Source organism: Natrix helvetica, assembly GCF_964273705.1.
Source record: "Natrix helvetica genome assembly, chromosome: 2".
NCBI classification, from domain to species: Eukaryota; Metazoa; Chordata; class Lepidosauria; order Squamata; family Natricidae; genus Natrix; species Natrix helvetica.
This window is the reverse complement of record NC_138552.1, coordinates 236052958-236076315: the sequence shown is the minus strand read 5'-3', so window position 1 is coordinate 236076315 and position 23358 is coordinate 236052958. Positions and strand designations below refer to the sequence as shown.

At 36.3% G+C, this 23358-nt stretch overlaps 1 protein-coding gene across 1 annotated transcript in view; it reads right to left on the bottom strand.

Annotated features, from left to right (window-relative positions):
• Positions 1-3027: 3027 nt before the first annotated feature.
• WDR43 (WD repeat domain 43) overlaps positions 3028-23358 on the bottom strand; it is a 29279-nt gene continuing 8948 nt past the window's right edge. Inside the window, exons 4-18 of the mRNA XM_081941879.1 lie at positions 23188-23308; positions 19368-19507; positions 18567-18669; positions 15925-15989; positions 14846-15017; positions 14553-14639; positions 12410-12532; positions 11394-11534; positions 10643-10729; positions 10047-10078; positions 9294-9357; positions 8264-8377; positions 6655-6724; positions 4221-4273; positions 3028-4127 (exon numbers count right to left, since the gene is read on the bottom strand). Of these exons, the coding sequence (XP_081798005.1) occupies positions 3981-4127; positions 4221-4273; positions 6655-6724; positions 8264-8377; positions 9294-9357; positions 10047-10078; positions 10643-10729; positions 11394-11534; positions 12410-12532; positions 14553-14639; positions 14846-15017; positions 15925-15989; positions 18567-18669; positions 19368-19507; positions 23188-23308 (1519 nt within the window). The 3' untranslated portion in view covers positions 3028-3980. The remainder of the gene's footprint in view (positions 4128-4220; positions 4274-6654; positions 6725-8263; positions 8378-9293; positions 9358-10046; positions 10079-10642; positions 10730-11393; positions 11535-12409; positions 12533-14552; positions 14640-14845; positions 15018-15924; positions 15990-18566; positions 18670-19367; positions 19508-23187; positions 23309-23358) is intronic.

The window sequence follows — 23358 nt, the reverse complement described above, 5'->3', positions numbered from 1 at the left end:
TCGACTTACAGCAGTATCAGGTCCTCTCGTGGGCTTAGCACCACCACAATGTATTTTGAAAGCAATCAAGAAACAGTAATATAAAACAGAATATATTAATGTTGCAAGAACCAATTCAATGTACCTCATGTTACTGGCACCTTGTATCATTTGCAAATTATTTATTATTATTCTGCAGCACATATATGACACCCAATGGCCACTTTTAGAATTATATTTCCAATGCATTAATAACATTTTAGAGCACCCATTAGGCATCAATGAATCCGAATGTTAAAAACTAATTTCCCAAAAGCCAACAAGTGGAAAAACACCTCCCAAAAGAAAAAAAACACACACACACCACGTGTCATAATACATTCAAAATAAAAAGATTTGTATACCATATGCATGCATTAGAAAGCAAGGTACATTATACAAATATGTGAATGCAACCAAATGTTTTCTTCCATTACCTCCTTATTAGATTTATGGATACACCCCATTTGTTACAATGCTGGATGTGAATCTGTGACAATTTCTGAATGCAAATTATTATATTTCGTCTTAGGTGGGTTTGTTTTGTTTTGTTTTTAAAGTAAATATTTTTCTTAAATTCAATCCTTACCTACCACAGAACACATCAATCTAATTTTATTGCAGCAGTTAGAAATGGCTGGACATTGTCTTCATGTTTTACTTTTCCATTCTGGTTGATCAACCAGGGGATTCATGTAGCCTCCCATCTAACTACTAACTACATTAGTATTTATTAATTAAATATTAGCTAAATTAGACCTCCTGAAATTTTCAGCATCTACCAAAGTCAGCTCAGTACTGCCACCTGCTTGAAGATTTATGCCTTATGCCTTTCCGCTCCTTCCGTTCAAAACTCAAGACCCACCTATTTCAATTATCAGGCCTGGCTCAGCCTTAGTTCCATCTTATTCCTCCTGACAGTCTTTTTTAAATCAGTAATTTTAAACTGGGGTATTTTAATTTCTAATTTCATTATTATTATTTTATGTATTGTAATGGTTACCTCCTCTGTGTAATATATATGTGCTTTTATTTATTGTACGCCGCCCCGAGTCCCTTGTGGAGAGGGAGCGGCTAACAAATTTGATAAATAAATAAATAAACAGCATTCCCTAAATTTTTATGACTCTCCTGGATTAGGCAGAGACCCAGAGTCACTCAAAATCTTTCTCATGGTGGTGGTTTGCAAGGAGACTCTGAAGTAATGCTCTGGAGCAGCCAGGTGGGTCATCCATAAGCTGGGAGGTATTTAAAAAGCATCCATTTATTTTTCAGTGACAAGAAGTTGTGCCTTTCACTTCTTAAATGCTTTACAGGTAAGTCTTCAACTTATACGTTCATTTAATGACTGTCCATTGTTACAACGGCCCTGAAAAAGATATGATTATCACTTATGATCATTGCAGTATCCCCATGGTCACATGATCAAAATTCAGGCACCTGATGCATATTTATAATGGCTGCAGTCCCAGGGTCATGTGATCGCCTTTTGCGACCTTCTGATAAGCAAAGTCAATGGGGAAGCCAGATTTACTGAACAACTGTGTTACTAATTTAACAACTGCAGGGATTCACTTAACTATGGCAAGAATTCATAAAGTGGGACAAAACTCACTTAGCAAATCTTTCTTAGCCACATAAATTTTGGGCTCAATTGTGGTCGAGGACTACCTGTATTTATTATATTTGCTAAGCTAAAAGGTTAGTTTTAGATCATACCATTACTCCTTTTGAAAATTAGAGGTATTTTGGGGACATTATTGTTGAAGGATAAAGAGGTGGTTTGAGGTGAGCTAAAATAAGTGTGTATTTTTTTTTCTTTCACCGTTTTCATAAATTTGCCACCTTTGACATTGAGAGTTATAATTTTTGCTTTTGCATTGTTTGTTGCGGGAGGCTGGCATCATCTGATTGCAAAAATTATTTTGGGAGTATTTAAACAAAATAATTCACTTGAATTATGTTCCAAAGAATTCATGAAAGAGGAGCAAGGATGTTAAAAAGATGCATTAAAACTTAATTTAAGTTATAGATGAAATGTTTTACGCTATAGTAAATGTTAATAGAATTTTCAAACTAGTTTGAAACTATAACCTTCCTAGTTTGAATGGCAGGGAATGAAGACAGGATATTGGGGGACACCATTTTGTTTGAAAATGCCATTGCAGTGGTATAAGATGGCTTGACAAGGAAGTTTCCATGATATATCTCAGGAGTTTCCAAACTTGGCAACTTTTAATACTTGTGGACTTCAATTCCCAGAATTCCTCAGCCAGCCATGCTGATATATTTGTAAAGTATCTCCACCTTATTCAGTTAAAACTAGGTGTATACGGGGTTCTTTGGTTTCGTTTGGTACTACATGGCAACCCATCCATCCCATATTGCAGCTCAGACAAACAATATGAACTAATGCAAGTTGCGCAAAAAGGACAAAATACAAGTAGTAGTAGTTTATTGTCCACTTTTTCAGCAACTGAAGTTGTGATGGTGCTGAACAAGGGATACTTACAACAGGTCCTCAAAGTTGCAGCGGGTGCAACATCCCCGTGGTCATGTGATTGCAATTCAGGACGCTTGGCAACTGGCTCACAATTATGTCACACACAGCATCCCACGTACGTACCAGCATTTGCAACCTTCATAACTGGCTTCTCGACAACAAAATCAGTGAGGAAACAAGTTGAAGATCAAAAATAGCCACCACATGACTTGTGAGATGCTGCAGCCATGTGGGATTCACCTAACCAACTTAACAACAACTGTTGTTAAGTTGGTGCAGCCAAGTGTCATTGTGCCTTACCGCTGCATTATTTAACAATGGGGTTCCCGGTTCCAATTACTGTTGATAAGTGACAACTACCTTTACAATGCAACAAGGTAGCTCAAAAAACCTAGAATTTATTCCAAACTTGCTCCATGATAGCAAAAAAAAGGGCTTGGTGCATCTTCAGTACAAAATTCCAGTTACAAGCATTTCATTATATTCCATATATCACACACTAATACTTCATAAAGACAAGGTATATTTATTCACTTTACAAAGGAGAGCAGCATTAAGTTGCAACAGCTCCAATTATAGACAAATTAAACTGTACATTATACTGATGAATGGCTCAAAAACTTTACCCAATTGTTTATATTCAGCTTAATTGAGCTAATAGCAACCCCATTCTTCCCAAGATTAAAAATTCATAATAAATGTATATGTTTTGTGTAACGTTATCCACAAGTGTCTGCCCTCCCCATTTTCATTATTTTTCTGCCTCCAAAGAACTCTCCCTGGGTCAGCAAGTAAACTTATATACAAGCGCAAAAAAACAAAAAAGTTAGGATTAAACACGAGTCCTTTTTTTAAGTACATGAAAAATGACTGATTTACACACAAATATATAAAAAAGTCAGTTTAGTCTGAAAACCTGGTTTGCAATGTTATCATTGCTAAGGTGTGAATAATTCTCTTATGCGAGAATGGATGTTGTGGAGGAAAGAGGAAGAACTACCAAGAAATTCAAAGTAATGTTTTTGAGTCTTACAAAAATATTTAGTTTCTTCCAAAAAAATTGTAGCAAGATGCCAACTAGGAAAGTATTTAACTAAAGCAGGTTAAGAAGATAAGAGTGGTCTTCAATCCATCAGAACTTAAAACAAGCTGCAATAGGGTCATCACCCAATGGGGATTGATAAGCTATTAGACTTGAGCTGTAAAAGAAATATCCAAATAAAAATAATGATTGGCTTGCTATATGGAAGAAAGTTGTTTCACTGTGATCCCTAGAAATATAGAACTGAAAAACCAGGGCATCACTGTGCACTCCAGATTTGGAAACAAAGAGTTTTCCAATATGTCTTAGGAATCAAGTGTGCACTCCTTGTGTGATCCAAGGGGCTTCCCGCATGGCAATCCAGAAGTGACACATTTTGGTAGCCAGCTCCCAAGTTTTCTTTCTTTAAACAGTGTGCTATTCCTCTTCACTTTCATTGTCTGGATCCAAATCTGAGTCTCCATTGATTTCTTTTTCTATTGCCATTTCCTGCTCATCGTCCGACTGTTCATCCCTCTCATTGTTCTCCTCATCTTCTTCCTCTTCCTCTTCATCCCAATTTTCCTGTAGGGGACAGAGAGCATCACAAAATATGCATTCGCCATAATCACTTTTAACCTCTTAAGTAGGTGAGGAAAGACACTGAACTTTACTTACATCTGAATCTCTCTCTGCGGCCATTTCGTCATCTGAACCATCATCTGATGATTCTGTCGATAAAAGAACACCGACGTGTGATATTTGTAACTAATGAAAATAAACACGGCCCACCAAATAAAGAAAACGGCAACCCAAAATGTGTTTGAGAACTTCTCATCTATAGATCTTTGAGTGCATCTCATCAGAATACCTACAGGGAGTCCTTGCTTAATACAGGTGGTCCTTGACTTGCAACAGTTCATTTACTAACTGTTCAAAGTTGCAACAGCATTGAAAAAGGTAACTTATGATCATTTTTCATACATATGACCATTGCAGCATCCCCAGGTTCATGGGATCAAAATTCAGAAGCTTGGCAGTGTCATGTAACCTTTTGTAACCTTCTGACAAGCAAAGTCAGTGGGGAAATCAGATTCACTTAACAACAATCACTGACTTAACAACTGCGGTGATTCACTCAACAACTGTGGCAAGAAAGATCATAAAATAGGGCAAAATTTGCTTAACAAATGTCTCGCTTAGCAACAGAAATTTTGGGCTCAATTATGGTCATAAGTCAAGGACTACCTGTAATTGCCCTCTTTACAACTGTCTGCAATTATGATGGCACTGCAAAATGTAACTTTATGATCAGTCCTCTCTTTTACGACTGTTGCAATGTCCCTGCAATCACGATTGACATTTGGGCACTTTTCATCCAGTGGGTGCTTATAACTGTTGCAGCATCTCAGTCACGACTGCCATTTGTAAGCGGCTTCTGACAAGCGGTCTCAAGGGCAAAGCTGACAGTAAAATCACAAGTGATGTCTGACTTAGTGACCACATTGCTTAGGGATAGAATTGCCAGCCCCAATTATAGTTGCAAGGAGTACCTGTGTATGTTTTTTAACTCCTAAGAAGTCCTTAAGAATTCAAGGATCCTGAAAAGACTGATGGCCACATGCTTTTTTGAATCTTTGTAATATTAACATGGGAAAGATTAGATATATATTCCAACAAACCCATTTGGTTTTCTGAGATAAATGTATAGCACTATTCCTTTCAACAGATCTTTAAATATATTTTTAAAATTTATATTATCACATTCACAAATTGCCCATATCCTTCATGGAACAACTCTGGTCAGTGAAAATATACACTGAAGTAGGGCATATACGTTACAGTGTCAAATGTGGGCATGATGATAGCACACAGTAGAAGAGCCCCTAGATACTGTCCGCAGGCTAGCAACTCACCTTAAATAAGCCAACCATAAAACCTCCACAGTTTTCACTTTGTGTTTTGACCGAATATTTAAGCATTTTAAAATTGCACTTTATTTAGTAAATGAGGTAAAGAACCTGTGCTTCTCCTACTTTGAGCCTACAATCTCCATCTTTTATATAGGCAAACCTGGATTAAGAACATCCTACTTATGGATGGGCTGCCCATTATTAAAAGACATCACTGTCCTTCCTTGAGCCAACGAACCACTGAAACCATGCAATCTTTTTAATGAACTGCTGAAGCCATGCATTTTTAATGCAGAGCCTGCCTTCAGAAGTTCCAAGCAGTTCGTGAAAATATTACATGGCTTCAGAGGTTCATCAGCTTAAGGAAGGAGAACGTCATCTGACATTTTAGTAATAGGAGGCCCATTCGTTAAGTACAAGTTTCAACTTGCATACAAATTCAAGTTAAAAACAAGAACAGAACTCATAATCCAGGGGATTGTCTGCATGGGCAGTCCTCGTGTACTGACCACATGGCAGTTCTGTCACTAAGTACTATGTTCCTTAGCAGAAATATCACGTGTCCACACCAGAACTACAACCATGCTTCTGTCATTAAGCAAATCACTATGGCTGTTAAGCGAGGCATCATATGACCATGACTTTCAATTTTACTTCCATGTTCTCCATTAATTTAGAGAGGGAGGGAGGGAGGGAGGGAGGGAGAGACAGACAGACAGACAGACAGACAGAGAGAGACAGAGAGACAGAGACGATCTCTCATGGCCTCCTTTATATCGACACCTCTTAAAATGATAAAGACTTGTGTGGACCCCTTCACAGTCTTAAACTGGCTATACCAATGTTGATTCATCCTCATTGCATCAGCCTTACAGTTGTATCAGCCTTACATTTGCTGGTCAGCTTTAAATCATCATTACCCTGACACATTCAATTTTAAGTGACAAGATTCAACTGAAAAGACGCTCAACTAAAAAATAGAACCAGAAAGTAAAAAAGAATACACTATTTTAAGGGGTCCTGGGTGCTCTCTGATGTTAGTTAGTTTGGATAAACATCTGCAAGAACACAACCAAGCTCAGCAATCACCAAGGACCCCCTCATTTCAACCCTGAGCTGCAAATATTCTCCTTTATTAATACACTTATCTTATTTTCTAATTGATCCAAATTGATTAGTACCAAATTTCTTTTGCTTACCTTCTTCATATACTAGTTTTGCAGTCTGATCAATATCAGGCACATCCTGAACCTGTTCTAATGCGGCCACCTTAAAAAAAAAAGTATTTGGTATCAAGAGAGATTGTAGCTAGGCCATACAGCTTGTGTTGAATTCAAATTACGGTACATCAAATAGAAATGATTAACTATGTACAATTTTTGAAAAGTGCTATTCTGTACACTATTGTTAATTTGTCAAACAATGAAGTTTTAATTCCAATAAAATAACATAATTTTTAAATTATATTTTCACAAGTTTAGTAATACCTGATTCTGCCTTTTTAAATTGTTCACTGTAAAAGCAACATTTGTATGTTTTAAGTAAAAATATTATTATACACTGTTGTATCAAACATACCTTTCCAAAACTCAAAATATATATTAATCTGTAGCAAGTGATGAAGGCATTTTACAAACTAATGATGTCACTTGACATAAACTTTTTAATGTCTATGACAAGAATCAACATTATCTTCTATACAAAACAGGCTCTAACTAACTAAAGCTTCTATCTAAGTGCAACTGAAAGTGACGGCGCAACCACTGTCCAGTGCTGCTATATGCATAGGATGGTAACCAAGTACATATTGCAGGGTAAAAAAAGGATAACTGAAGCTCCAACCCAAATATTCAAAGTGATTGCTTTTTTCTGGCATTAATAATTGTTTCTCTACTCAAAAAATCAATTTGCTTCTGCATTAATAGGACTCTGCAACATCTGTAACAAACTACAAGTTTTATATTTCACTACAACGGCTGAACTGAATCAACTTTGGCATCAAGAAAAGAAATAGCAGCTGCTACTAAATTACAGCGAACAATGGCCATTGAAGATAAAAATGTTTTAATCTATTTCTTTTCCAACAAAATGTCATTATAGGCTTGTTCTATTTAATTCATTAGATTTCTGTTCTGCCTATCAATAAATATAGAATTAGGTAGCCTTATGGAAACATGAATACATATGTCCTTGTGCTTTAACATTCACCTGAAAAGATAACTCTAAATTTATTGTAATCCCTGAAGATTAGGACAAATAAATTTTGTGCGCCTTCATCACTGTATTCTCAGTGAATCTGTAAAAGTTCTCTACTGAAACAAAATTATACAGGTCTCTAGTGGGATAAAAGGCTTGTGAAGCAATGCCTTCAATTAAAGATTGAAGACATCCAAGTTCCCTGGATGTCTTAACATAACTATTTTCTTTTTCCAAAACTGGTTTACCTTTTATGAGAATTGTTGAATTATCAAACGCACAGAAATTCTGCAACCTCAAATGGTCAACAAGAAGCTACCCTTAATGTTGGAAATCACCTTTTAAATTTGAAAATCGTGCATGATAACTATACTATTCCAGGGAAAATCATCATACACAAAAAGCTTTCTAAGTAAGACTGCTACAACACTGATCATATGTAATTGCATTTCCTCCCAAATCACTGAGGGATTCATGACCTCTTTCGTGTTATAAATTCTGGCATACCCTCCCACATTTGATAGATCATCTCATTGTTATTAGTAACATTCCCTCATTCTGTGTTCATAACAACACTCTTTCTGTGGAGCAAGATTATTAACTTCAACTTACTTGAGTGATAATAAGATACAGTTTTCCATGCAAGCGAGACAGCTTTTGCAAAGTTTTTACTCTGCTTTCCATTAACTCATATAATGTTCCAAGCTGGGAGGCTAGATCTGGCAACTGTGAGGGGGATAAAGAGAAAAAAGAGAGAATAGTCAACAGAGAACTATGAAGACATATGCAAATGCAGTCCTAGGCCTGTGATGGCAAACCTGTGGCACACGGAGCCATTTCCGAGGGTAGGTGAGGCATTGCCGTGTCAGCTCCAGCTCGTGCTGGCCAGCTGATTTTCAGCCTTGATTTTCAGCTGGTTTTCGAAGTCAGTTCGGGGATGAACTTGCTTAGACTGCCCTGTTTAGTGATTGCCTATCTTACTACATAATTTTTAAATGTGTCATCTGAACGATTAAACACCTTACCTCATCCTATTTCAAATTTGTCATTTTTTTCATCTTAGAGGCAAAAATCATACTGCCATATTATTCACTTATTATTAGTGAACTTTGAAACAAGAGTGACATGTTATACAATGGCAACTGTGTAAGGAATTTACTTTAAAAAGAATTCAAGCAGCATAAATTCAACATGAGAAGGGGACAACTGTACACAGAAAACTGCATACAATGACTGCAGAAGCAAAAGGCAATTCATGAAATTAATTTCCTCTCCTCTCTGTTTTTCGCTCTTCTAGAAGATTTGAATCAATTCTCCTTTATTTTAATAAGCCTATGCAATATATTCAGACTAGTAAAGAACAAGGATTCAATGCTCTGAAAATTATTAGGAACCCTTGTGTTTTCTTGCAGACATTTCATTACCTAAACTAGATAACATCATCAGTACTAGGACTGATATTACCTCATTTGGGTAATGAAACATCTGCAAGAAAATAACCAAGCTCAGGGAGCACCGAGGACTTTTCATTTCTACCCTGGACTACAAATATTCTCCTTTATCAGTCTGGAAATGCCTTTCCTTCATGCATCCACCAGATGAAACCAAAACTGTAAAAATCCCTGTGTATCAGAGTACTTACTGTTGAAAGGTAGGAGGCATGCATAGTTAGAACAGGTTTTAACCATCGAACCATTTGTGAAGCACTAGAAAATAACAGGAAAATATTTCATTTAATACAGAGGGTCAGAATTTTTTTTTTAAAAAAAATTTCAAGATAAATTTAAACTGCATCTATAGAGATACGAAGATGGATAAAGTCTCACACATTAATGATAAATGATATTATAGGTAAAAGTATCCATGGAATAACTTTTATCAGATATACAGTTCACAGGCAGCAACAAAAAGAAAATTAGAGCCCCTCTTATTTTTCTATAACAGATGAACGTACAACTGTATGAACTCTTATCTTTTTTAACCTTTTAAAATCTCAAGCATAAAGATATGTTGCAGCTCTAATCTGCAGTTATATAATCCAATACAGATTTACATTTTAAGAAATCCACTTTTTAAAGTAAATGTATCTCTTAAAGTGCCATGTTTTCTTTTTAGGCTCCTGCAAAAGTCTGGTTTAATGAACAGCATTAATTTGGTTTAATGAACAGCATGCTGCATTTCCAGAACTTCTAAGGATTTTTTTCCCAAGCCATCTTTGAACCATTTACTAGTTAAAATTAAAAACAAGCAAATCAGATATATAAAGAGTGCCCCTTTCCACGTGGCTTTAAAATGAATAGCCCAGCTTAATATTTTAAACAGTGCCTGCTACAACTGAACCCTCTCCCCCACTATTTATTATTACCAGAGTGAATATTAGGTAATCTCTGCTTACTTGTATGGATGCCCTTGTAGCCTTTTTGTTAGCTGAAACAGAAGTAGAGAATATAAAGACTGAGATCCATTCAGATTTGCATATAAACTATATTCTTCAACAAAATGCAGATATATGAATTCTCCAACAGCCTGAACTATTTCAAAATATTTGTAGGGACTAAATTTCATTGTGAATGCCATTGTGTTATGCAGCATTTGCAGCAAAAGTTGAAATCTACCAGAACCAACCTATCTGCCTCTATAGTCAGTGTTAAGATTTTTTCTTGTATTTTTTTATATATACCCACGCAGATTTTTACACAGATACATGGCCAAAAGTACACTATACAGGAATCACGTGGCTATCTATGCGTGTGTGTGTCACACATGCATGTGTCACACAATGACTCTTAGTTCATTTAAGTACTACATCAGACTGACTTGAACAAGAGAGAGCAAGCCAAACATTTGGAAAATCAAAGATGATGTCTTTTCATACATTGGATTACAAATATATCAATTTTATTTATTATGTAATTAGAACAATAAGTTTAAATTTTACTATAGGTACACTAGAAAAGCTAGAATTATAGTAGTTAATATTAAATATTTTACCTCATGCAGTAGTGGAATAACAGAATATACAGGAATTCTGGCTACTGTTTTCTTTATTACTGCTTCCTTCCTGGTTTGAAGCACTTTCTGTTAAAAAAAGAAAGGGGTCAATGATGGAATCGTGTTATCAGTATCACCCAAACTACCAAGACTTATGGATCTCGGAGGAGACCACTTTTTAATCCTAACATAGATATAAAATTTAGTTTCATTGTTTTCCTTCCAAAAGTGGGAATATAGTTGAGCTTGAAAACTCACATGTCTAATTTAGGTCATTTAGATAAGTCAGAAGTAAAGTCCTTCAAAATTCTTTTATTAAAAGATTTCTGTGTCATTATTTTATAGTACTTACTACATTGTCATAGACACAAAATACTGCAACATTCCAAATATAATGGAAGTTTCAAGTTTTGATAATTTTGCAATGTTATAGAGATCCTCCCCAACCATCTTGGTACTTTTTTTAAAAAAAACAAAGTTTTATTGGTTTTTTGATATTTTACAAAGGGAAAAGGTAAGGGAAAAGTTACAAATTTTGGCAGCTGCGAAATGCGGTAGGTGCACCCGCCCTCCAAACTCATAGTATACATTTGCATATTCAATATTAAGTAGTAACATATAGTCAGTGTGGTAAATTCAATTGGTAATTTCGATCAGTTTATATCAGGTGAATTTTCTTACTCATTTTTATGATCTGAGCTTTCTTGATGTCGCCCCATCTCCCCACCATCTTGGTACTTTTAATACTTACATTTAAAATCATAGGATCACTGCTTTCCAAACCCTGAACCAAAAGCACTGCAAAATTATCAGTTTGTGGAAGGCTTCCGGGTGGCTGTTTTACTTTCATCACATCAATATCCATAGCGCTAAGGCGATCTTCAATACTCTCCTAGACATAAAAAAAAATACACAAGAAGTTAGCAATTTTGTGCTACCTGAGGTAAGCATCTCTCCTTTATAATACTATAACTGCACGTAACAAAATTATTAGCTCATTGTGCTTCCAGATTTAAGGATATGGTAAAATTCAGAGTCAGAAATAATTGAGGTTAAATGTCTGAATTCAGAAAACCAATCCTCAAAAACAAGAGTAATGGTAGATGTTCAACAATTTTATCCAATCTTCATTCTAGCTATAGGTAGTGGGCTTGTAATTCAATACATACAAAGGGAAGGGGTTTGGTCAAGCTTTGCTGATGCAAATCTCATTTCCATCACAGAGCACATTTCCGTCACTTAACCGAAAAATCAGTTTTGACTCTTCAGTTATTGATCTACACAGCACCTTTCTTATGTATGTTGTATTTTGAATTTCTTATTCTAAACGACTGGATCTAGAGCCAGGTTTACTCTACTGTTCTCCTTCCATTAACAGAAGTGGATAAAAAGGGGTAATGACCTTCTTCCCACTGGAGAAAGGGATGGCATTGACTTAACAGGCACAGAAGTTTCTCTCAATATTTTGGGCCACCTACTTTGTTCATGTGAAATTACATCCTTGGATTTTGTCTCTGCCTACATGAAAAAAACACAATGTTTAGAATCACCTAATATTTTTCAGTGGTGGGAATACTTTCTTTCAGAAAAATCAGTGTGTTGTAAAGTCTGTACTTCCTCCCTGAGCAAAATAAAAATTCTCAGAACCCAGCCTGAAAATTATACTTTAAAAAAAATGTAAGTCTCATTCAGAGTATGAAGCATAACAAAGCAGATATCAACAATTGGCTTGGGTTAAATACAGAATACTGAATGGAGAATAATTACCTCTTTGCCATCTGACTTCCTTTTATTTTTATCCCTGCATACTGAAGATTTCACAGTCGAACTATGACCAGGAATCCCAGGCACTAATGTTTTGACCTCTGAGTTGATTACAGGAGTTTTCACCTAATTTTAAAGGGAAGAAAGATATTTATATGTATTCAAGTACCACTATGTTCTGTATTTAATATTTTTTATCAAACTCAACACCTGAACAAAATAATTTAATTAAAACTTAAAACTTTTCTTTTGTAAAAATTGCATTGAACAGCTAATTCATATATATGACAATTTACAATCCTAGAGAAATTCCCCTACTAGAGTGCATATTTCTTCATAATCATAAATTTGAGAGCCCAATTAAGGCATACATAAATACCAAACAGCTATCAATTATTTATCAATTGATACACTTACACACACACACACACACATACTTTGAACTCATTAATAATTGAGAATGTAATTGTATAGTTCATATTCCAACACAGATCAATATTTTATCGTTCAAATAATGGTTTTGTTCCAACAAGGAGATAAAAGCTAAATAAATTTTGATGACATTTTTTAGATATATATTGATTAAATGGGTGAAAATTTGATGAAAATATGCTTCACCTTTCCAAATATTTTGTGCCTTTTGTAGCAAAATTCATAGGGTCTTCAATTATTTTCCTATACAGGTGGTCCTCAACTTATGACAATTGAGCCCAAAATTTCTGTCACAAAGTGAGACATTTGTGAACTGATTTTTGCCCAATTTTATGACCTTTCTTGTCAGTTAAATGAATCACTGCAATTATTAAGTTAGTAATTGTTAAGCAAATCTACATTCCCCATTGACTTTGCTTGTCAAAACTTCTCAAAAGGCAGTCACATGACCCTCAATCATTATAAACATAAGTCAATCAAAAAGCATCTGAATTTTGATCATGTGACCATGGGGATGCTGCAACAGTCATAAGTGTGAAAAATGGTCATGTCACTTTTTTCAATGCCATTATAACTTTGGTCACTAAATGAATTGTTATAAGTCTAGAACTATCTGTATTTAATCTGCACTGAAACATTATGAAAAAATAAATTCCCTGGAATGTGCATGCCTTTTCTTTTATCCTCAAAGAAGCACAACACATTTATATTTATCACTTATGGAATTCAATTACGAACCCACAGTAGCTATTTTACAATAAACATAGAACTGCTGACTCTCACTGCTGGATACGATTTACATACTATGTATATTACAGAAATAGTTTCAAAATATAACCTATGAATAATGAACATAGTTTTCATAAGAAATTAATGTCCCTAAACTTCCACCTTTGCTATCTAGTTGCTGCGGGCCTGCATCCTATTTTATTTGGAAATGACCAGGGTTATGTGTACTACTAAAGATGCTACAAGTTATTTGCAGAATACACAATAAAATCATGGATTATATTTAAGAGACATCAGACAGAACCAACAAAACTGACTTTGGACTTCACCCTTAAATAACAGAAAAGTCAGATGTTGACAAATCAGGCCAAACACTAAATGCACATTTTTAATTCAAGAGATAATCCTTCTATAAAACAATCCATTGAAGTTTTACTATACAGTCAGAAAATTGTGAAAAAATTATGTTGTATAATAGCAGGCCAAAATGCTTTAGACAACAATTCCTTTCTACCCATTATTCTATCCAATCGATGTGCTCAGCCAGCCAAGAGGTGTCATCAGAGAAATTCAGTAAAAAGTGAAACCAATAAGGAGGTCATCACAGCACACCCAAGGATCCGTAAGCATTCTCTGTTCCATGGATTAGCATATCATAAACCATGTAGCTAACTTGTAGCATTGGTTTGTTCATCCACGTAAGCATGCAGGTAAACAAAATATGAGTAAAGCAAGCATGAAATTATCTAGTATGCATTCTGAAGTGCAATACAGATGTTTAACTGGATTAACTCAACCAAGCACAGAATAAGCTGGTTATCACTGAAGTAAAGGAGGCAAACTGGTTTAGGTTTTATTCATTTACAAAACACCTGTATTTTTAAAGAACTGGGACACTGTTATATTTTAACCCTGTTGAAGTCCATTTCATTTCATAATAACCTATATAGCTAATTAGGGATCAAATATTGATTTCAAATCTCACCTTTGTTACAGCCATTTCTGTTTTCAGGGTCAGAGTCTTCTGAATGTCCCTTACAAAGCAGATGTGTCTTTCCATAGTATTCAAAGTCTGTTAAATGAGGTTGACAAAAAAGCAACTTTAATATTTTTGTGGGTGTTCTTTTTTCCAAAGCAGATTTAAATTGTTTAAACATTAAATCTATGCCCTAATAGTAAAATGCATGTTACTTAGAAAAAATGAATTTTAACTAAAACTTCAAACAAAAATATTTGTTATTAAAATACCACCTTGGACTTTAAGAAAGCCATACATACCACTCTCTCAATAACAGGATGTAAGGAATTCCCATACACAAGTAGCAATGACTCTTTGTCTGAACAAAATGCAGCTGCTAAGATAGGGACTGGCTTTGGTGTGGAATCATTTTCTTCTCCAGGTGTTGCTATCTGGACTGTACATTTGGACGTCAGGGGCTTTTTGCAATAGCTACAGAAAAACAATTTGTTGAATTTATAAACAACATTTATACTGTGTACCTTAATGGTTTCACTTACTATGAAATAATTGAGTTATCATATATTTAATAATCACACTATGATTAGCTTGAATACAAGCTTATGTAAATTCAGTTAAGTAGGTAAAACATAATATTGTATGATGCAATAAGTTATATAAAGTATTTGTATGGGGACTTGGTTAAGATATACACACACATACAATCACATTTCGATGAAAATTAAGTTAAGATCGTATTATAACTGAGAAAATTGTTTGGACTTCATATTACTAACTACAACTACTACTCTCTAAGAATCATAACTAGACCTGGAAGTCAACATGGACTGACTGAAATTACTGTACTGTACACAGGAATGTTAGAGGAACATGATACCTATTATTTTCTAATATCTTAACAAAAAATCATTGGGCCAATGTAATAAGGCCAATCGGGCCAAATTACTAAACTCAAATAATCCAATTTTGCATGGTTTCATCCAGTTTCACAGGAACTGGAATCTGAGAAAAAATATGCTTTTTTCCTGTGCTTTGTTTTAGTCTCACACACACACACCCTCCAAAATAACCTGCTGCAGTGAATCCAGAATTTACAGTGAGTCCACAGGTATGAGAAGGACACTTATTGAATGCAATGGGGAAAGAGAAAGAAAAGGTATTTATGTGAATGGACTTGATAAACTTGATTTATAAAGAATGGAACCCATAGGTCACCTGCTTTAGCTTGGAAAACAATTAGATATACCAGTGAAAGGTTATTATTATAGGATACATTTTACTACCATTGAAACTTATCTCTGTCATTATTTCTACATTCATTCTTTCTTATTTGTTTTTAAAAACAGATTAAACATATGATTCTTTACTCCTAACTTACCCATTCAAAACTTGCTCAAATAAATGCAGTTGTCCATCCCTGCATACCACTGCTATCTTCACTGGCTAGAAAAAACATAATTTCACCAACAAGTTAAAAAATGCCATAATCCAGTATATCCAACTATCCATTTATCTTAAAACAGAATGAGACTTAAAATAAATGAGCTTAAATATAAGATTTATTACTGATTTAAATCAAAATTTCCCCTTTTAAAATTCAGACATGGAAACGTTTGCCAAACCCTGAAAGAGCTGAACATTTTCAGCTCAGTAACAACTTTATGCAATCCAAGAGCATAAACTAACGTTATATTCTTCAATATAATACTTGTAGCTATCAACACAGACACCTCTCTTCAGACTAGCAGATTCTCCATCTCACAACATTAAATGGGAAACTTTTCACATTGCAAAGCAGAGCAGCCAAACTTCAACATTATCTGGTTCCATGAATGCCACTGGCTCGCACTCCCTGTCATTTTTCAAGATTTCTGACTCGAGTTCTGTTTGGGAGTAGAGGAAGAAGCTGGCACTATAGCATATTGGGGGGGTGGGGGTGGAAGATGCCTTCCACTTAACAGTGTTATGGAAGTGGCCATGTCTACTGGAATGTTTGAGCCCAACAGTTTAAATGAACTGATTTCTAAATGTTGTTTACATGTTTAAGACACTGCATGCTGAATTGGACTAACCTACAACATACACCTGGTAATATAGGCAATTAAAACATGCACCAATTTAAAGAGTAAAATTTGGATGGACCAGTAGACTCCAAGGTACTTGCAATTTTAGCTTCTTTTAGTGATAAAGGCTTGAACAAGTAAATAATTTTATGAAGTATTTAAAAAATGATAAGAGCTCAACTGTGGAATGAAAAATGTAAATATTCCATTTTTGGAGAATCAATAGATTCAGGTCGTATTTTTAAAAAAATGTGAAATAAACTTAAATCATACAGTTTTTGTGTTTACTGGCCCCACAAATAATGTTGGGAAATGCAAAACAGATTTTTTTTATGCTAGCGATATAAGAAATTTGAAGGTTTTTTTAACTCATATAATTTGGACTTGTTTTCTATAATAATCTTGCATTTGTTTCCCATTTCTATAAATATTAATTAAATTTTGGAAAAAATAAAGACTAGTTAAGGAGATTGATGTGATGCAATATTCCTAAAATATGGAATTTGCTATGTAGTACAAATTTAATTATAAGTTTAGCAATTGAATTAGCTGTTTTCATATTGAATATTATGAATTATTATTCATGTAAATAATGTGCGTGCATATGTATATAAAACTGTAATAAATATATTTTTCATATTATAATCACTATTTTTAATTTGCTCTCCTGGTTACTTTTTGACCCACTGAAAGAATTTTTAAAATGAGATTAAATGGTTTTAGTTTTTATCCAATAAATTTATCTATACATTGTGCATGTGTGTATAGCAAGCTCAATAGTTAATAATACAATGTATGACAATAAGATGAAAAGTGCTTCTGATATTTCATTTGAAGAAGACATACCTATCTCAAAATGTTCCAAGACTTAAAACAGACATTTTGAATATTCTAAGAAACAAAACGCACTTCAAGACTTTTGTTGTCAGCAAATGAATTATGTCGAGAGCTTTGCTGCGATTATAAAACACTTTTTATGCTCATGAAACAAAACACGATTTCATGCGTATCTATAAACGTTACATTCAAGTACTTTTTTTTACAATTCATTTCAACGAAAATACCAGTTTAGATGGATATATGTAAAGCCAAGTAAAGAATTTTTATAGCTACAAATTCTTTGGGCAATTCTTGGTTAACTTCCTTTTCATTCTTGCTGGCATTGTTCAAATTTTGGACAACGTACATAAGAAAATAGAAATAAACATTAGTCCCTTTCAGACGTAAAAAGCTGGAATTTATAAACTAACTATAACTATGATTGTGGTTATTAAAAAAGGACTATGTATTCTTTTCTGGGATGATTTACTTAACACATCGCCAAAAAGTCACCAATCATATTGCCATGACATTATGTGTGATCTAAATCTCTGTGTTTAAGAAAGATAATAATTCATTCTTTTCATTTCCACCATTTTAAAAATGTATTTAAAAAATTTAAATATGAAAAAGAAAGTTAATAAAACATAAAAACAAAAAAGAAAGCAAAAGATAAGGTGCAGATGTTGTCCATACTGAACTTTAAATTAAATATACCAATTAACATAGTAGAAATCATTAACAGAACAACAAACATTACAGGTAGTCTTCGACTTACAACTAACTTAACAGAAGTGATTCAGTAACAACCATAGCAAGCAAGGTCGTAAAATGGGAGAAATTCACTTTAATAACTGCTGCTTAGCAATGGAAAATTTGGGCTCAATTGTGGTAATAAGTCGAGGATTAACTGTATATAAAATCAATACCAAAAAATATGGATCATCTAGAAATATGGTTCTATGGAAAAGAAAACCAAATCTACAGGTGGCACAAAACTAGATCATTAATTCATTTTCATTTGCTGTTAAACCAATTTTTAAAAAATCACTAGCTTTTAATTTATCCCCATACTTTTCTAAAGTGGTTTCAACTGCACTAAAATATTGATGTTGAAAAAATAAGCTCTATTTCTTACCTGTTCTTTGCTTTCTGATATTGTCAAGTCAATATGGATTGGCTCATCTGTTACTGTGAAACTCATCACAGCGTTCTTTTCTTTCCTGTCTGATCTCACTTGCCTTGAGAAAAAGCAGGACAGGTTTTAAAAAATGAAAATATATACATAAAAATGATTTTGGACAGCATAAGAACATAATAATGCCCTACTGGAGTGGACCTCTAGCCGATGTAGTACAGCAGTCTGTTCATAGAGTGGCCAACCAACTGCAAAAAAAGCACACTGATTTCCATGTAAATGGCATTCAGAGGCAAGAGGCAATCATACTGCATTTAGGGTAATATCCATGGATTGCCAACACTTTTTGAAAGCTAGACAATTGGTAGTGAAGACTATATTTTACGGTAATGAATTGTATGAACAAATAATGAATTATGTAAAGCATTGTTTTCTTTTGTCTGTCCCAATTCTTCCAAGATTGAATTTCATTGTGTGATCTCTGGTTCTAGCATTTTAGGAAGGGGAAAGTAGCTTCTTCTTGCCCATTTTATCCACACCCCATATAGAGTTCAACTTCTCAAAGCAGCTTTTATGCTTGCTATGAATAAAACAATCAGAAAGCAGTATGTAGAATATTCACAGAATAGCTTAGAAATTCTTTTCTACAATGATATGCAGAAGTCTATGGGTTAATTTTATATTATATGTATACACTGCAGTGATCCACAAACCTCATTTATTTCATGTTTTTATTTCTTACTTTTGGACTAAAGATTATTATCAAACAGTGATTGTTAAGAGTTTGAAAAAAATACATACCACACACTGAGTAACCGGTCATGCATTGCTCCAGATAAGAAATAGAGGCCTGTAATTCCATCAAAAGGTTGATTTTCAGCGGGAGGCCACATTGTGATGAACCTAAGCATTGAGACTGCTGTAGCATGTCCTGTGAAATGCTGAACAAGAAATGTCATTTAGGCTGATCAGGAAGACATAGTGTTTAAAATGCATAGAAAAATTCAAAGTTGAGATTCTGTATCCCAACAAGAATCCATTATCCCTAAAATAGTGTCACACAAGAAACTTATTTTTCCTAAAGTAGGGAATGAATTTAGCTTCAGAATAGAAGCAATGTGGATGGAAGGGAACTCTTTTTAAACATAATCACAATCAGGAATTTAAGTTCTCTGTTGAGCTAAATAAAAAGTGAAAATGACCATTGGCTTACTGAATGGTCGTTCTCTAGGCGCTGTGGGAGTGTCCAAGCATGGGTTAACTTCAGCTTGCTGCCCAAGGACTGAGTTTAAATCTTTAGTGTAGCCACGCCTCCTGCTCCCTTTGGAGGTCAGTTTGAAAAACGAGATGAAGACCAGAAGGATGTCGAAGAAGGTGAACTCTCTTCAGAAGTGATTCGGCTCGGCCAGATTACCCCAGGACGGGGTTGGGCACTCCCGCAGCGCCTAGAGAACGACCATTCAGGTAAGCCAACGGTCATTCTCCTAGGCGCTGCTTGGAGTTTCCAAGCAGGGGACATACCCAAGCTATATAGTCCCAGGGTGGGAAACAGAAACATTCCGTTGTTCCGGAGCCGCTAAGACTCTCTGCAGGACCCTCCTTCCAAGAGGCCTCCGCTGCTGCAAAGGAGTCCAGTTTATAGTTATGAACAAATGGGGATGGCAAGGTCCAAGTTGCTGCCCTGCATATATCTTCAATAGGCGCCTGGGTTGCCCCATGCGGCCGAGGTCGCAGCACTCCTCGTGGAATGAGCGGTGATGTGAGGAAGAACTGGCTGGGCCTGATGTTCGTAGGCCAGCTTAATGCGGCCGCGCAGCCAATGCCCAATAGTCGAAGAAGAAACCTTCCTAACCATAGTGGCAGGCTGGAAGGAAATAAAGAAGGATTCGGACTTGCAAAAGGAGGCTGTCCTCTTCTTATATATACATATTGCCCGTCATATGTCGAGTTTGTGCCAGACCCGCTCTCTGGGATGTCTGGGATGCGGGCAGAAATCAGGGAGAATCATCTCCTGTGACCGGTAAAACAAGGTGTTGACTTTAGGGATGAAAGAAGGGTCAAGCCGAAGAATGACCCTGCCCGGATGCACAATATAAAGGTCCTCCCTGATCGACAGGACTGCCAATTTAGAGATTCTGCGAGCCGAAGTCTTGTCCTCAGACTTAAGTCCTTCTAGCAGGTCGGCTGGGAGAGACGAATTTGAGGTTAGGGACACCTGAGGAAGCTTTAGGATATTCTCCATGGAGGCTTCCATAGAATACAGCTTCTTATCCACCCCACTTGGATTTGCCATGGAACCCGGCTGGGCCTATTGGCGCTGAATAATGTCCAGGAAAAACTGGGGAGCTGGAACTGAGGCTAAAGATCTAGGAGAGACTCTAGAGGGGTTGGGTGAGAACCCAAATTCACCCTCCTCTACCATAGATTGGGGCTCATCTGGATAAGGATCTAGAATGGGGAGGTCAGCAGGAATCTCAGCAGGAGGAGGGAGATCCTGTTGTAGCCCTTGGTTGCCCTGAGCGCTTTGAAATTGCTTTTCTAGGGCTCTCTGGCATCTCTCAGCCAGCCTCTCCTCTGCCTTGGACCCCCCTTTGTTCTAGGCTGCTTCCCTTTAGTGGGGCATGCTGTACTGGCAACCTTGGCCACAAGATTAGGCCAGCTGCGCCTGCTGCTGGTAGGCTCTGCCTGATCTGCGGCCTTCTCCACACTCTTGCTGGCCATGGTGAACTCTCAGTCCTCAAACCTCAGTATTCAGAAGGTTGCTTAGAGTAAGAAGAGTCCCAATAGGAGATGAGTCTCTGAGGCAACAGCTCGGCAGGGAATGCAGCAACAAAATGGCGCCAATAGGAGAAGTCCTCAGGGCGCTGCAGATCCGCGCTGTTAATAGGGACAAGGAATGGCCCAGAAAGCCAAACTCCTTGTGGCCGCCAATCAAGCTCTTCGGGGGAGGGGGAGGCCTGCCTGGCAACCCAGAGCAAGGCCACTTGACCAGCACCCCTCCCGGCGGCGATCTGCTAAGGGACCAGGCTGCAGCAGAGAACAGGAAAAAAGCAGCGTGGATTTAAGGCATGCATTTTTTTCTCCTCCCAAAATGGCAGCAGCGTGTTTTGGAGCTACACCGGGCTGCTGTCAGAGATCCAGATGCCCAGTAGAGCCTCCAGAACTAAGAGGAGTCTTCCGAAGGATTGCAGGGGTACCTGACTTCCCTACCTGACCCCAGGGCTCGCCAGCGGCCGCTAACGAGCCTCCCGGTGCTGCCAGAGCCTCGTGGAAACAAGAAAGGCTTTAATGCTCCCAGAAGCCTGGTCTGCATGTGAGGAAGCAATTGGACGAAGGGAACTCTGTTCATTGGTAGAACGAAAAAACCTAGGTCTATCTAAAACTACCACAGTGGAAGAAAACAATAAAAAGGCTACACTAATGCTATTAGGAGAAATCCAGCTTGCTATTCAAGGACTGGAAATCTCAAACACATCCTTTTATGGCAACTGAGTTTTTCAAACTGACCTCCAAAGGGAGCAGGAGGCGTGGCTACACTAAAGATTTAAACTCAGTCCTTGGGCAGCAAGCTGAAGTTAACCCATGCTTGGACACTCAGTGGCAGCTAGCAGCAGTGCCTAGGAGAAATTGATACTATAACTTCAAAACGGATCAGGCCTGCCGCAGCTATCTTTCCATTTCTCAGCTTGGGAGGTGGGAAGTCTGGAATGTCAGACCAGACAACAACATAGATCATCCTGTGGGAACCAAAGTCATCCCAACAGGTGCTGGCCAGAGACTGGGGGAGTTACCAAGGAGATGCCAGAACACCTAATTGTACAATGTGGCCTGTGACCCCGAGGGAAGGAATTATCTATTCTTTAATTATACTGAAACTGCAGGAAATATTTAAAGCTGGTTTTTGTTTTCATTCGTGCAGAAATGATATACTCAACAAAACAGTTCTTTAAGAAAGCTGAAAGTCTCAAAGTTTGGGTTCATTAGTTGGAACCTTGACAGGTAATTCATTTTCTACCACAAAGAATGAAATTACTTCTCCTGGGCTGCAACAAGGCTTTCAAACACTGAATTTCAGTAGACCCAGTCTTTATCAATCAATAAAGTGATAAATTGATTCTACCAATTATTCCTTCAGATTTCCATGGAAGATAATATTAAATAGGATTTGGGTTTAAAAGTCAACTAAATATCTAAGAACAACAGGAAACTGGTAAACATTTTTATCCAATGATACGATACAGAGAGTATGCTCATGTTCAATGTTATCATAAAATACTGTAATGATAAAAATAATTATCTTTTCCAAAGTAATGGGTTTAACTATCATTAATGCTTTCATAATTAACAAATACCAAACCAGACATTATTCCTGTGATGTGTACAGCAGTAGTGTTTATAGGAACTCAGACTAACATTGTCAAATACTGCTGTGGGGCAGTGCTCAGACACAGCCAAGGAATTTCATGTCCTCATTCAACTGTCAGCCAGCTAAAACCACCTTTTAAAAGTATCATCACAGCAAACTGTCCAGCAGTCTCCAACTATGCTAATGATATTATTAAACAAGCAATTGATTAAGGAGTTAAGATCATTTAGGTTCACTGTGTCCCTGAATACATACTCTATAGACTTCTTTGGTCTCCAAGTCCCACAGTTTGATAGTTCGACCTGCTGAAAGTAGTATTTTTCCATCCGGACTGATGCACAATGAGCTCACACTGCTGTTATCTCCTTTCCATTTACTAGGGAATTTAAGAAACATGAATTAAAAATTACTGTAATACAGATTTAT